Consider the following 16,315-nt stretch of genomic DNA (forward strand, 5'->3'; position numbering starts at 1 on the left):
TGCTGTTTTTCTTTGTTTGCTTTTAAGGCCACACCACCGCATATGGAAGTTCCCAGGCTAGGGGTCAAATTTGAGCTGTAGCTGCCAGTCTGTACCACAGTACAGCAACACTAGATCTGAGCGTTGTCGGCAACATACACCATAGCTCACAGCAACACCACATCCTTAACCCACTGAACAGGGCCAGGATGGCACTTGCATCCTCATGGCTACTAGTCAGATTCGTTACCTCTAAGCCACAATGGGCACTCCTGACCCATCTGCTTTTAATCATTCTATATTAGGTTTAATCACAAGCATCTGCAGAAAAGATTCAGAGTCTTTAGCCCAATTGAAAGATGCTGCTCTATGTAAAAGATTTCCCAAAGCTAGGAAGAAGGAGCCCTGCATGTCAATCTGTGCTGGGAGGCTTACAGGAGGATTGCCCCCAGTGCTCCATAGACCATTCCACAGCCTCCTAGTTCAGGGTCCTCACCAAGGCCATGTGCCCTCTACAGTACACTGAGCATGCTCTGTGCTTTACCCTCTCTGCCTGTGGCCAAGGTCAATACATCTAATAGCTTCCATTTCATTTAGACAGGAATGACCTCTCCCACTCCCTTCAGGCTCCACTCTTAACTGATTTTATTACACCTGAATTTTTTCTGTCTTTCCCTGTCAGTAATTCAACCAAATTATATTACAATGTTAAACATGCTTGATCAGATTTTCCTGGAATGTGATTTCTTTGATCTTTAGTTAAATAACTGCTTCTGAGAATTCCCGTTGTGGCCCAGTGGGTTGAGAAACTGAATACTATCCGTGAGGATGTGGGTCGGATCCCTGGCTTTGCTCAGTGGGCTAAGAATCTGGCATTGCCTCAGGCTGTGGCATAGGTCACAGATGAAGCTCGGACCTGGTGTTGCTGTGGCTGTGGTGCAAGCTGACAGCTGCAGCTCTGATTCAACCCCTAGCATGGGAACTTCCACATGCTGTGGGTGTGCCCCACATTTAGCAAGTTATTCTTGGTCCTTTCTTCTTTCCTGAGATACAGTCAACATTGATCTTAAATTTTGGTACACTACCACTTCTGTCTTGTTGATTCATGGCCATTCATTTAAACTCCTTCTAATCTGATTGTATTCACATACTTAATATTAATCTTGAAAAAATTAAAAAAAATTTTTTCGTCTTTTTAGGGCCACATCATGGCATGTGGAAGTTCCCAGGCTAGGGTTTGAGTCAGAGCTACAGCTGCCATCCTATGCCACAGTCACAGCAATGCCAGATCTCAACCACATCTGCATTCTACAACACAGCTCATGACAATGTTGGATCCTTAACCCACTGAGTGAGGCCAGGGATCGAAACTTGCATCCTCATGGATCCTAGGTTTGTTTTTGCTAAGCCACAATGGGATCTCCCAATCTTGAAATCATTTAGGACACAACATAATTTATGGCATGGCAGCTTTGAAGTCATAAATATCTAGGTTTAAATACTAGATAATTAGGTAATCTTGGGGAAATGATATAACTCCTTGGAGTGCCAGTTTCCTCAACTTAAGGTAAGTTAATACAAATAAAAGTATAGATACAAAATCTTTCTACTTGAAAAGATGGCACTCAAAAAATTGTGAATATTTTTATATCTAGGCTTATTTAAAATTGTATTTTTTCCAAACAAATTGTAAAATCTCATTGGGAAAATTATACAACACAATTATTTGTAATTATAATTAGATGAAACATTTTCCACATTGATTAAAAAAGGATAAAAACATAAATAAATATTATATTAACTCTATTACATATCATAGAAGAGGAATAGAAACAAATACATCAAATTATTGATGCTAGTCATTTCTGAGTAGAAAAATTGGGAGAGTATTTTCTCTTCAAGCACTTCTGAATTTTTCTAATGTATCATGAGGGGTTGAAATGAAGGTTTTTTTTTTGTATCACAGGACATATTTTACAAAAGAGTAATGTGCAGGAAACACATTATGAACAAACATTATCAAAACAGAGTGAACTTTTACCTACATATTTTTGTTTTACTAAACATTGATTTAGCTTATTTTGATTTCCAGATAGAACAAACTGGTTCAATAGTCATAATTCTCATAACTTTCCAACCCTTTTTTCTATAGTAAAAGGAGCCAATGTGGCCCAGCATTCCTTTATTACAACCTCTCTCTTCCATAATTTTTCATTTTGATTTTCATATTCACTGGCCAATGGAGAGGTAACACTTATTTATGTCCCTGCAAGAACTTCTGTTTTTGTTTTCAAGGAAGAATAAAATATATTTTTAAACTAATGTTTTCTAGTATCTTTAGAGTTTGAGCCAGGAAGAAAAAAATATTCTAAGTCTCCTGAATTAAAACAGAATTATAGTGCATCAAATTTCCTCAGAAAAGTATGCTTTTCTGAGACATCTCAACCAAGCCCCCAAGTATGTTCACTCAGCTCCTTTTATTCTTTTCTGATATCCAGGATCAAGCCAAAATGAAGTGGTTTATCAATGTACAGCTGAGTTACAAGTAAATAGATAAATTTCATAGTGTTTTCAGTCAGTTTGATCCTGACAGCTGCTAAGTGCCTAACACCATAACTTCAGTAGTATGCAATCCCTTATATTTAGTCATGGAATATACAAGTTTAATTTGGTTATAACATCCTGCTGGGATCCAGGTCTCTACATGGACATCTCAATGGACATGTAGTTACAAAATTCTAAATTAACATCATATCTTTAAGAACCAAGAAAAAGAAAAACCTTTGAAATCAAAGTATAGCTTTTAAAAAACAAGTGCAGTTTGTTTCAGTTGCAGCAAAAGAGAAGGACTGTTGTTTAAACAAGGAATAAAAAGGCCAGGCAGGTCCAAATCATAATTCTTTTGTTCCACATGATCTATCCTCATTAACCCAGTAATGCTTCTGGAATTAGAGGCAGGAGACAGTTTGGGGTGTTTGGCTAAATATTAGTTATACTTTCTATGCCTAGGTATGAGAATTTTTTAGTTTGTGCCAGTGTTGTGAAGGGATACCTATGCATATTGAAGTGAGAATTAGTAAAATAAACTTAACAGATTCGGGGGAAATCACACTGTAGAAATCAGGAAGAGAGAAAGTTGAAACTAGTAAAATAAGAAGAATAATTGATCAAAATAGAAAAATAGGAGAATCTGAAAGATATGACATTGAGAAGAACAGTAGAAACACACACAGCTTATGTGTTTCAACATAAGCTTTTCACTATCAACCCTTTGTCACCTCAGGCCATGTCATTTTATCAATGGTAATGCACCACTGTTAAAATCAGTTTTGATACTAGATTAGGACTCTGGTAGCAAGGGATAGTTGTGTTTTATGCATGGGATCTTACAAAATAAGGATTTTTTTTTTTTTTGTGGTTGGGGGGGAAAATCAAGAGGTAGCTTAAGACTTGATTGAGGTCTTTTCTCATCTTTTCTTCTCCTGCTTTTCATTCTTCAACTCTATAAATTCTTTGTTGGTATTCTTCAACAAGTTCTCCCAAAAGCTTTGAGGAAACATCTGTTTCAGTTACAGCAAAAGCCCTTCAATAGCGTCTCATTGAACTGACTTGGGCCACGTGCCCTCCTCAAGTAAAGCACTGATCCTTGAGAAAATGTGCTTTAATGAGTTCTTGCCTGGTTTAAAGGCCTATTCATTCACTCAGTATGTACAGCTCACTCTCCCTACAAACCAGATATATCAGTTTGATGATGGCGCACTTTACCCCAACTGCAATGTTCCTCTAATGTTTTTGTCACAGTAGTTCTCATCTCATAGTAAAAGCCCAAGGCCTGATCTCATCTCAATCCATGCTCTCTCTTACTCCCTCTGCTCCCATCACCCTGGCTTCCTTGAATATTTTTGGACACTCTAGGAAGCTTCCCCTTAAACACTTTGGTCCTTCTTCCAGAATGATCCTCCCACACATGTGGACATGGGTCATTCTCTCATATACCTAAAGTCACAGTGATGCTTTAGCTGCCTACCTTACTGGAAACTGAAGCTATCTCTATGCATATCTTATCCTCCTTCTTTGCTTTAGTGTTCCCCAGAGTACTTATCACAGTCTAAAAAATTTCCAGTTGTATTTATTCCTTCAATTTGCTATGGCTGTCATACCAACCTTCCCCAAATGAAACATTTTTTAAGACAAGAAATAACCAGAAGTTCCCATCATGGCTTAGCGGTTAAAGAACCCAACTGGCATCCACAAGGATGCAGATTTGATCCCTGGCCTTGCTCAGTGGATTAAGGATCCAGTGTTGCCCTGAGCGTTGTATAGGTCACAGATGCAACTCGGATCTGGCATTGCTGTGACTGTGGTGTAGGCCAGCTGCCATAGCTCTGATTGGACCCCTAGCCTGGGAACATCTATATGCTGCAGGTATGGCCCTAAAAAAAAAAAATACAAGCAACAACCAGATCAGTAGAATGTATATAGTATCATTCAAAAAGCTATTTATTAAATGAATGATTAAATGAATAAATCATTAAATGAATTAATACAAATGAGAACTTTGAGTACTGAAGGTTGAGTTAAAGGGGAAACTGAGTAGGTCAAGTTATTATGGTAATACTATATACTCTATTTAATATCTATCCTTATTATACCAGGAATTCTTTCCAAGCCTTATTTCAATCAATATTAACTGAAGCTCATTTTTTCATCACTGAGATAACCACAAATAACCTATTTATCATTTGACTTTTGACTTCAACTGGATTTCCACCTTCTCATTCTCAAGACATAGAAGAAGTGATAGTATTGTCTTACGGAGTTAATGACACTACTGTGTGAATGTATGCATGTGAAAGCAACTAATTCTAAAGTTGCACTAAACAAAAGAATTAGTAGTCAGGCAAATGGCAGTGCATAAATTACTGCTGCTTCCTCAAACATCAATTTGAACAATAATTTGTGCATAAAAATGTTTTTGTGTAGTCTAGGATTCTACCCCAGTTACTTAGCCTGAAGAGACACATTCCCAAAGAAAAAAATGTAAGACTAAAATTAGTGCCTGACTTCACCACAGGCCCCAGAGCCTGTTGCCCCAGAATCAAACTGGCTTCTATATTCCAAAGTATTCCAAAGAATTCCTGGCCTCCAAGTCATGTCCTGTTAATCCAGGTGCCCATTGCACCCAGGCATATGTCAGTTCCAGGCAGCTCCTGTGAGACAGGGCTCCTGGCTCACCTCAGATTCTGCTCATCCAGAGGTCTTAGGTAGATTCCACAGCTCGAGGATCCTGTGAATGCAGGACTTTGCCTCAAACTATGGGGCCCAGCAAAAGGCCATTACCACCATGCTAGGCTTTGGACCCCAACCAGCACCAGCTCTACAAAGGTAAGCTCCCGTGTGGATACCAACAGTATGACCACTCAGAATCTCTAAATGGGCCGACTTGTGAAGGGCTTTGTGAGAAGTCAGTCTGTAAAGACTGGCAGAGGTGTCTGTATCCTCAAATACATAGACACCGATGCATGTCCACTAAAATCATGAGTAACCAAAGAAATATGGCACTTCCAAAGGAAACTACTAAAATTCCCCATATAGACCTAAAGAAAAGGAGGTCTATGAATTATGTGATAAAGATTTCAGAATAATTTTCTTAAAGAAATTCAGTGAACTACAAGGAAACACAGATGAATAATTAAGTTAGAAAACAAATGCATCAATAAATTAGAAGTTTTACAAAGAAACAGCATTAAAAATGAAAGCAGGGATCCTAGAATTGAAGACTAAAATGAGTAAACTGAAAAATTCAATAACAACTGGACTCAGCAAAGGTAAGAAATAGTGAATTTATACAAACAGAAGGCAAAATGATACAAGGAATGAAGAAAGTCTACATCAGTTGTGGGAAACAATTAAACAAAACAATATACACAACTGGAGTTCCAGAGGGGAAAGAAGCAAAAACATAAATAAATAATTGCTTCTAGGAGTTCCCATTGTGGCTCAGAGGGTTAAGTACCTGGGCTAGTATCCATGAGAATGCAGGTTTTATCCCTAGCTTCATTTGATGGGTTATGGATCCAGCATTGCTACAAGGTCATAGGTCACCGATGTGTCTCATATCTGATGTTGCTGTGGCTGTGGTGTAAGCCAGCAGATGTGGCTCTGATTCTAACCCTAGCCTAGGAACTTCCATATGCAAAAGGTGTAGCCCTAAAAAAAGAAAGAAAAAGAAACTAAATACTTAGAATTATATTTAACTAAGATGGTGAAGAGCTGCACAATGAGAATTGTAAAGCACTGAAAAAAGTAATTGAAGAAGACACAAATAAAAGGAAAGATATCCCATGTTCATGGATCAGAAAAATTAATATTTTAAAATGTACACACTACTAAAACTCTCTATAGATTCTGTATCATTCCTATTAAACTTCCAGTGGCATTTAACACAAAAATATCAAGAATAGTGTTGAACTTATTAGATAAGCACAACAGACCACAAATGCTCTAAGCCAATCCAGAGAAAGAAAAACCAGGCTGCAGGCATCACAATTCCTGTTTCAAAATGTATAACAATGCTATAGTAATCAAAAAAATGTGGAACTATTTGAAAGTTGTCAAGAAAGGAAGTCCTAATAGTTTTTATCACAAGGAAAAGATTTTTTTATCCTTTTCTTTTTCCTCTGTCTTTCTTTCATTTTTTCTGTCTTAGATTCTTTCTTCTTTCTTTCCTATTCTTCCTTCCTTATTTGTTTGTTTCTTCCTTTCTTTCTGTATCCATATGAAATGATGGCTTTTGACTAAACCTATTGTGGTAATCATTACACAATATATGTAAGTCAAATCATTATGTTTTACCCCTTACAATTATGCAGTGTTTTATGTCAATTACATATTAATAGAGCAGGGAAGGAGACCTTAAATTTTGACAAAACAACAAATGAACACATAATTTTGACTAAAAACAACAAATGAACACATAAAGTGTGATACCAACACACAAACAATGCAAAAACCAAAGGAAAAGTAAGTAATGAGATAATAGTAATAAACACTCATAGAGTGTCAAATAATACATGAACAGGAGTCAAAAAGATGCATTGGGAAAAGTATAGTCTCCTCAGCAAATGGTGTTTGGAAGTGGGAGACTATATGCAGAAGAATAAATGTAGACCCCTATCTTACATCACTCACAAAATTAACTGAAAATAGATTAAAGACTTAACATGTGCCCCATAAACTGTAATCATTTTACAAAATATATAGGGGAAAAATTCCTGGATATTGGTCCTGGCAAAGGGGAGGGGTTTTATGTTTTGTTCTGTTTTGCTTGTGTTCCTTAGATATAACACCAAAAATTAAAGTAAGAAGAACAAATATCAACAAGTGGGACAAACTAAAACTAAGAACTATCTGCAAAGCAAGAAATAAAATAAAATAAATTAATTAAAAGCCAACCAAAGGAATGGGAAAAATATTTTCAAGTCATGTATCTGAAAATGAGTTAATATCCTACCCATATGAAGAACTCACAAAAAAAATCAATATAAAAACTGGGCAGTGAAGTGGAATAGACACTTTTATAAAGAATAGACACTTTATATAAATAGCCAAAGAAATGGTACCTGAAGAAGCGTCACAAAACTCAGGGAAATATATATCAAAATGGCAATGAGATACGACAATACATCTGTTAGAATGACTATCAGCAACAACAGATAAACAACAAATGTCGGTGGGGCTGTATGAAGTAAAAGCAAACCCTGTTGCACTGTTGGTGGGAGTTTAAATTGGTGCACCCATTATGGAAAATGAACATGGAGTTTCCTCACAATTGGAAAGTAGAGGTATTATGTGAGGCCAGCAACCCAACTCTGGATATACAGCAAAGAAAGAAAATACTCTCTCAAAGAGATATCTGTACTTTCATGTTCATGCAGCATTATTTACAGTAGCCCAGACATTAAAACAAGTGTCCATCAATGGATAACTGCTTAGGAAACTTTTTCCCTTTTATTCAGCCATATGAAAGAAAGAAACTCTGGTTTTTGTAAGAACATAGACGGACACTGAGGGCAATGTGCTAAGCAAAGTAAGACAAACAAATACTTTATGTTTTCATTTATTTATAGAATCTTTATTTGACCATCCCCTGGAATGAGGAAGTTCAGGGGTCAGTGATCAATCTCATGCCAAAGCTGCAACCCAAGCAACAGCAGTGACAATACTGGATCCTTAACACACTGCACCACTTGGGAACTCCCAGAATTGTTTTTTGAATGGCCAAATGGTAGAAATAGAAAGTAGAATGGAGGTTTCCAGGGGCTGATGTGTGGGTGAGATGAAGAGTTGATCAAAGGGTACAAACTCCCAGGTATAAGATGTATGAATCTGGGTATCTAAAGCACAGCATTTTTATTACAATTAACAATGGTCTATTGTGTGGAAAGAAAAAAAATAAGAGAGTACATGTTTTTTTTAAAACCACTCAACATTTTTTTTCATTTTTTAAAAGTTTAATGAAATATGGTTGATTTACAATACACACATCCATTATTTTTCAGATTCTTTTCTCCTATAGATTATCACAGAATATTTGGTAGAGTTCCCTGGGCTATACAATAGGTCCCTGTGCGCCAAACACTCCATATACCACAGTGTGCATTTGCCAGCCCCAAGCCCTTAATCTATGCCTCTCTCCCATCTATCTGTCCCATTTGTATCTTGTTTTAAATATTCCACGTATGAATGATATATGATGTTTGTTTTTCACTGTATAACTTCACTTAGTTTGATAAGGTTTAGGTCCACCCACGTTGCTATAAATGGCATTGTCTCTTTTTTATGGCTGAAGAATATTCCATTGTTCTTACACGTACCACAACTTCTCTGTCAAAGGACATTTAGTTTGCTTCTTTGTCTTGGCTATTTTACATAATACTGCAATGAGCATTGGGATGCATGTATCTTTTCAAATTATGGTTCTCTGTGGTTTCATGCTAAGGAATGAGATTGTTGGATCATATCGTAGTACTACTTCTTAGTTTTGTGAGGAACCTCCATACTGTTTTCCATAGTGATTGTACAAGTTTACATTCCTACCAACAGTGTAAGAGGGTTAATTTTCTCGGCACTGTCTCCAGCATTTATTGTTTATAGAATTTTTTTTTTTTTTTTTTGCTACTCAACTGCATATTGTGTTCCCAGACCAGGAATAAGATCCAAGCTAGAGTTACGACTTACACTGCAGCTGTGACAGTGCCAGATCATAGGCACAGTGCCCTGCTGGGGATTGAACTTGTGTCCCAGTGCTCCAGAAATGCCACTGATCCCATTGCACTACAGTGGGGAGGGATACTTATAGACTTTTTGATGATGGCCATTAAGGCTAATGTAAGGTGGTACTTCGTAGTTGTTTTGATTTGCTTTTCTGTGATAATTAGCAATGTTGAACAACTTTTCATGTTTTTTTGGCCACCTCTATGTCTTCTTTGGAGAAGTGTCTATGTAAATCTTCTGCCCATTTTTTGATTGAGTTATTTCATTTCTGATATTCAGCTGCATGTGTTGTTTGTATATTGTGGTGGTTAATCCCTTGTCAGTCACGTCACTTGCAAATGTTTTCTCCCATTCTGTGTGTTGTCTTTTCATTTTGTTTATGGCTTCCTTTGATGTGCAAAAAATTTTAAGTTTAATTGTGTCAATTTTTTTTTTAATTTTTGTTTTTATTTTCATTACTCTAGAAGGTGGTCAAAAAGATATATGCTGTGATTCATGTCAGAGAATATTCTGCCTATATATTTAGGTCTTTATTACATTTTTTGTCTTTTTTTTTAGGGCTGCGCCTGTGGCATATGGAGGTTCCCAGGCCAGGGGTCTTATCAGAGCTGTAGCTGCCAGCCTACACCACAGCCACAGCAATGCCAGATCCTTAACCCACTGATCAAGTCCAGGGATCGAACCCACAACGTCATGGTTCCTAGTCGGATTCATTTCCACTGCACCACAACGGGAACTCCTTTATCACATTTTGAGTTTATTTTTGTGTATGGTGTTAGAGAGTGTTCTAACTTCATTCTCTTACATGTAGCTGTCCAGTTTTCCTAGCACCACTTATTAAAGAGCCTTGTTTTCTCCATTGTATATCTTGCCCCCTTTATCATAGGTTAATTGACCATAGGTGTGTCTATTTTTTCTGGGTTTTCTGTCCTGTTCCTTTGATGTATATGTCTGTTCTTGTGCCAGTACTATACTGTTTTGATGACTGTGACTTTGTAGCATAGTCACAAGTCAGGGAGCCTGATTTCTCCCACTCCATTAATCTTTCTCAGGGTTGTTTAGCTATTTGGGGTCGTATGTATTTTCACACAAATTTTAAAATGTTTTGTTCTAGTACTGTGAAAAATGCCATTAGTGATTTGATAGGGATTGTGTTGAATCAGTAGGTTACCTTGGGTTGTATAGTCATTTTTGTCAATATTGATTCTTCCAATCCAAGAGCATGGTATATCTTTCCATCAGTTTGTGTCATCTTAGATTCCTTTCATCAGTGTCTCATAGTTCTCAGAATACAGGTCTTTTGATTCTTTTGGTAGGTTTATTATTTTTGGTAGTAAATGGGATTGTTTCCCTAATTTAACTTTCCAATATTTCATTATTAATATATAGAAATGCTATAGAGTTCTGTGGATTAATTTCTTGTCCTGCAAAAAAATGCTATAGAGTTTGTCCTGCAAAAAATGCTATAGAGTTTGTCTTGCAAAAAATGCTCTAGAAATACTATAGAGTTCTGTGGATTAATTTTTTGTCCTTCAACTTTATTGAAATCATAAATGAACTCTAACACTTTTCAGATAGCATCTTTTGTATTTTCTATGCATTATATCATGTCATATGCAATCAGCAAAATGTTTACATCTTCTTTTCCAAATTGGATTCCTTTTCTGCTTCGATTTCCATGGCTTTTCTTTTTCATTTTCTTCTCTGATTTCCATGGATAGGACTTCCAAAATTATGTTAAATAAACATAGTGAGAGTGGACATCCTTGTCTTGTTCCTGATTTAATGGAAATTCTATCAGGTTTTCACCATTGAGGATGATGTTAGCTGTTGGTTTGTCACATGTGGCCTTTCTTATGTTGAGGTAGATTCTTTCTGTGTTCACTTTCTGGAGGGTTTTTAATCATAAATGAGTTTGGGATTTTATCAAAGGATTTTCTGCATCTATTGAGATGATCATATGGATTTTACTCTTCAATTTGTTAATGTAGTGTATCACACTGATGGATTTGAGGATATTGAAAAATTCTTCCATCTCTGGGATAAATCCCATTTAATCATGGTGTATAATCCTTTTAATGTATTGTTGGATTTAGTTTCCTAGTATTTGTTGAAGATAATTGCATCTATGTTCATCATTGATATTGACCTATAGTTTTCTTTTTTTTCTGTGATATCTTTGTCTGGTTTTGGTATCAGGGTGATGTTGGTCTCATAGAATGAGTTTGTAATTTTTTGGAATAGTTTCAGAAAGATAGGTATTTTCTCTTCTTACAAAAATAATTTGATAGAATTCTCATGTGAGACCATCTAGTCCTGGACTTTTTTCTCTAGGTATTTTTTATTTCATCTTTGATTTCTCCAGTGATCCATTGGTTGTTTAGTAGCATATTGTTAAGTCTCCATGTGTTTGTGTTTTTTGCAGGTTTTTTTTATTGTAGTTGATTTCTAGTCTTATTGCATTGTGGTTGGAAAAGCTACTTGATATGATTTCTATTTTCTTAAATTTACTGAGGCTTGATTTGTGGCCAAGAATGTGATATATCCTAGGGAATGTTCCATGTGTACTTGAGAAGAGTATGTATTCTGCTGCTTTGGAATGTTCTATATAGCTTTGGAATGTTCTATATATGAAACATGTTCTATAAATATCTATTAAGTCCATCTGGTCTAATGTGTCATTTAAGTCCTCTGTTTCCTTGTTGATTTCCTCTATGGATGATCCGTTCATTGCTGTTAAGTGGGGTGTTAAAAGTCCCCACTATGATTGTGTTATTGTTGATTTCTCCTTTTATGGCTGCTAACAGTTTCCTTATATTTGTGGTGCTCCTATGTTCAATACATATATATTTCCAATTGTTTTATCTTCTTCTTGAATTAATCCTTTTATCCTGTAATATTCTTCATCTCTTCTAACCTTTAAGACTATTTTTAAAATATAAGTGTTGCTATTCCAGATTACTTTTGATTTTCATTTGCATAGAATATCTTCTTCCAACCTAACACCTTCAGTTTGTATATTTTCCTATGACTGAGGTGGATCTCTTGTAGACAGCTATATGCTGTATATAGGTCTTCTTTTTTTAATCCATTCAGCCAGTCTATGTCTTTGGTTTGGAGTATTTGGTCCATTTACATTTAAGGTGATTATTGATATGATGTTCTTATTTCCATTTTCTTAATTGTTTTGGATTTTTATATATATTTTTCATCCTTTCTTCTTTTGTTCTCTTCTCTTGTGGGTTGAAAAATATCTTTTGTGCTATGTTTGAGTTGTTTTTTCTTATTCATGTGTGTATCTATTGTAGGTTTATTATTTTTTATCATGAGGTTTTTTGTTTGTTTGTTTGTTTGTTTTTTTTAAGGGCCATGCCTGAGGCATATAGATGTTCCCAGGCTAGGGGGTGATTCAGAGCTGTAGCCACTGGCCTATGCCACAGCCACAGCAACACCAGATCTGAGCTGCATCTGTGATCTACACCACATCTCATGGCAACACCAGATCCTTAACCCACTGAACGAGGCCAGGAATCAACCCTGCAACCTCATGGTTCCTAGTCAGATTCATTTCCACTGTCCCATGATGGGAGCTCCTATCATGGGGTTTTGATTTAGAGGTCTCTCTATATGTATAATATAAAAGATTATTTTATATATGTATGTAATATGTATGATATATAATATATAATTATTTTAAGTTACTCATCTATTAACTGCAAATGCATCTCCAGTATCTTGCATTTGTTCCCTCTTTTTTTTCTCATGATTGCTGGTTTCAATATTATCTGTTTGTGAATGATTAGCTACATTTACTATATGTTTGTGTTACAGGTGAGCCTTCTCATTTCTTTTTTTTTTAATTTATTTATTTTTTTTGTCTTTTGTTGTTGTTGTTATTGTTGTTGTTGTTGTTGCTATTTCTTGGGCCGTTCCCACGGCATATGGAGGTTCCCAGGCTAGGGGTCGAATCGGAGCTGTAGCCACCGGCCTACGCCAGAGCCACAGCAACGCGGGATCCGAGCCGCGTCTGCAACCTACACCACAGCTCATGGCAACACCAGATCCTTAACCCACTGAGCAAGGGCAGGGACCGAACCGGCAACCTCATGGTTCCTAGTCGGATTCGTTAACCACTGCGCCACGATGGGAACTCCAGCCTTCTCATTTCTAATTTTCTTGTTTCTAGTTATGGCCTTTTCTTTTCTGCTTAGAGAAGTGTTTGTAGTAAAGCTGGTTTGCTGGTGGTGAATTCTCTTAGCTTTTGCTGTTCTCCAAATCTTCTGTTTCTCCTTCAAATCTGAATGCGAGCTTTCCTGGGTAAAGTAATCTTGGTTTAAGTTTTTCTGTCCTTTTATTCCACTTTAAGTATATCATGTCACTCCCTTATGGCCTGTAGTTTCTGTTGAAAAACTCAGCTGATAAACTTCTTAGGGTTCCATTGTATATTTGTTGCTTTTCCTTGGCTGTTTTCAATATTTCTCTTTTTCTTTAATATTGATCTGTTTGATTAATATGTGTCTCGTGGTGTTCCACCTTTTGGTATATTCTATATGATATTTTTTGTGCTTCCTGGATTTAAGTGAGCAATTCCTTCCCCAAGTTAATGAAAGTTATGGCTATTATCTCTTCAAATACTTTCTCCATCACTTTTTCTTTCTCTTCTCCTTCTGGCACCTAATAACGCAAGTGATGATGTTCCAGGGTTCTCTTAGACTGTCCTCATTTATTTTATTTTTTTAAATTTATTCTGTACCTTGTCACCATTTCCACCAGTCTGTCTTCCTCCTCACTTCTTCTTCTTCCTGTGTTCTGCTAAGATTCCTTTTAGTGAATTTTTAAATTTTGGTTATAGTGTTGTTCATCTATCTTTGTTTAATCTTTCAATCTTCTATTTCTTGTTTGATATTTCTTGTAATTTATAGATCTTTGCCTCCAGTTTTTTCTCCCAGATCTTGGATCATCTTTACTGTCATTGCTCTAAAGTGCTTTTCATGGATATTGTTAACTCTACTTCAACTTCAGTGTTCTTCTGGGTTTTTGATTGTTCCTTCCTCTGGCTCATTTTTCTCTACACTTTCAATCTGTATAGCTTTTTATGTGGTCTCCTTTTTACAGACTACAGGGTGGTAGATGCTATTACTTAGAGAGTCTTCCCCCTGGAGGGTGAAGTTGATACAGGAGCTTGTGGCGGGCTCCCTAGTGGGAGGAAATGGTGCCTGCCCCATTGTAGGTGGAGCTGAATCTTTTCCCTCTGGTGAGAGTATGATTAGAGGTGGCTTATGCCATGAAAGTGTCCCTCCAACCACCTTGATGTGGCTTCTTTATGTCTTTGGGTATATAGTACCTTTTTTGGTAGCTTCCAGTCTATTTTGTGGGTGGTTACTCAAGAGTTAGTTGTAATTTTGGTGTTTTCATGAGAAGAATTGATCTGCTTCCTTCTACTCCACCATCTTGTCCATAAATCTCCAAGAGAATAAATCTTAAATGTAATCACCACACAACAAAATCAGCCATAATTGTCTTTGGAAATGGAGGTCTTAACTAACCCTATTATGCAATTCATTTTGTAATACACACGAATATAATTAGCAGTTTACATGCCTGAAACTGAAACATGCTATATGCCAAAAATATTGCAATAATTTTGGAAAAAAATTTACTTTAAGGATAAATTTTTTAAATTGTTTCTAAATATGTAATTACAGATGTTTCTAATTAAGGTTTATATTTACATGTTTAAATCACATTAAATTTATAATTAACCTCATGAAAAAAGTCCAAGTTCAGAGGTAATTGTTTTTTCTTTTGTTTTTCTTGCCTTAGGGAAGCATGAACATTGAAGCCTATTTTGAAAGAATTGGTTATAAGAACTGGCAGAACAAATTGGACTTGCAAACATTAACTGACATTTTTCAGCACCAGATCCGAGCCATTCCCTTCGAAAACCTTAACATCCATTGTGGGGAAGCCACAGAATTGAGCCTGGAGGCCATTTTTGATCAAGTTGTGAGAAAAAAGAGGGGTGGCTGGTGTCTCCAGCTAAATTATTTGCTATACTGGGCTCTGAGCACAATTGGTTTTAAGACTACACTATTGGGAGGATGTGTTTACATCGCTCCAGTCAAAAAATATAGTAATGCCATGGTCCACCTCCTGATGAAGGTGACCATTGATGACCGTGACTACATTGTTGATGCTGGATATCCTGGCTCTTCCCAGACGTGGCAGCCTCTAGAGTTAATTTCAGGAAAGGATCAGCCCCAGGTGCCCTCCATCTTCCGCTTAACAGAAGAGAAAGGAATCTGGTACCTGGACCAAATAAGAAGAGAGGAGTTCATCCCAAATGAAGAATTTATTAATTCTGATCTCCTGCAAAAGAATAAATACCAGAAAATCTTCTCCTTTACTCTTGAACCTCGATCACTTAAAGATTTTGAGTCTGTGAATGCATACGTTCAGGAATCTCCAACATCTGTGTTTACAGACAAGTCATTTTGTTCCTTGCAGACCCCAGAAGGGGTTCACTTTTTGGTGGGCTTCACCCTCACTTACAGGAGATACAATTATAAGGACAATATGGACTTGGTAGAGTTTAAGACACTAAACGAGGAAGAAATAGAAGAAAATCTTAAAAATATCTTTAATATTTCCTTGGAGAAAAAGCTTGTGCCAAAAAATGGTGACCAATTTTTTACCATTTAGAGAGAAAAAGAATGATTTGGTATTATTATTCCAGTATTTAAATTTCTAATACACATTTTTCAGATCTACTCAAAATCAGAGTGTGGAGACAAATAAAATCCTGTGTATTCACCACAGAACTCCTCAAATCTCTAGATTATTTTGAATTAAATGTAAGGAAAAAAGGCATAATTCAGATATCGAATCATTTCACCAGTAACCATTTTAGCACAAAACCATTATAAGACAAATTTTTATTTGAAATAAAACACATAGTCACATACCTATTGAAACTGAAAATAGTAAAGGAATTCTAAGGATGGCCTGGTGTTATATTAAGAACTATATCAATTTATACTACAAATCTTTCAACAATGAT

At 36.3% G+C, this 16,315-nt stretch overlaps 1 protein-coding gene across 1 annotated transcript; it reads left to right on the forward strand.

The window, feature by feature from the left end:
• The first annotated feature begins 15,084 nt into the window (after positions 1-15,084).
• Positions 15,085-15,957, forward strand: LOC125122119 (arylamine N-acetyltransferase 1-like). Its single transcript, XM_047770373.1, has one exon. It carries the CDS (start codon positions 15,085-15,087, stop codon positions 15,955-15,957), a length of 873 nt encoding a protein of 290 aa, XP_047626329.1.
• The last annotated feature ends 358 nt before the right edge of the window (positions 15,958-16,315 follow it).

This window comes from Phacochoerus africanus, chromosome 3 (assembly GCF_016906955.1).
Source record: "Phacochoerus africanus isolate WHEZ1 chromosome 3, ROS_Pafr_v1, whole genome shotgun sequence".
In the NCBI taxonomy this organism is placed as follows: Eukaryota; Metazoa; Chordata; class Mammalia; order Artiodactyla; family Suidae; genus Phacochoerus; species Phacochoerus africanus.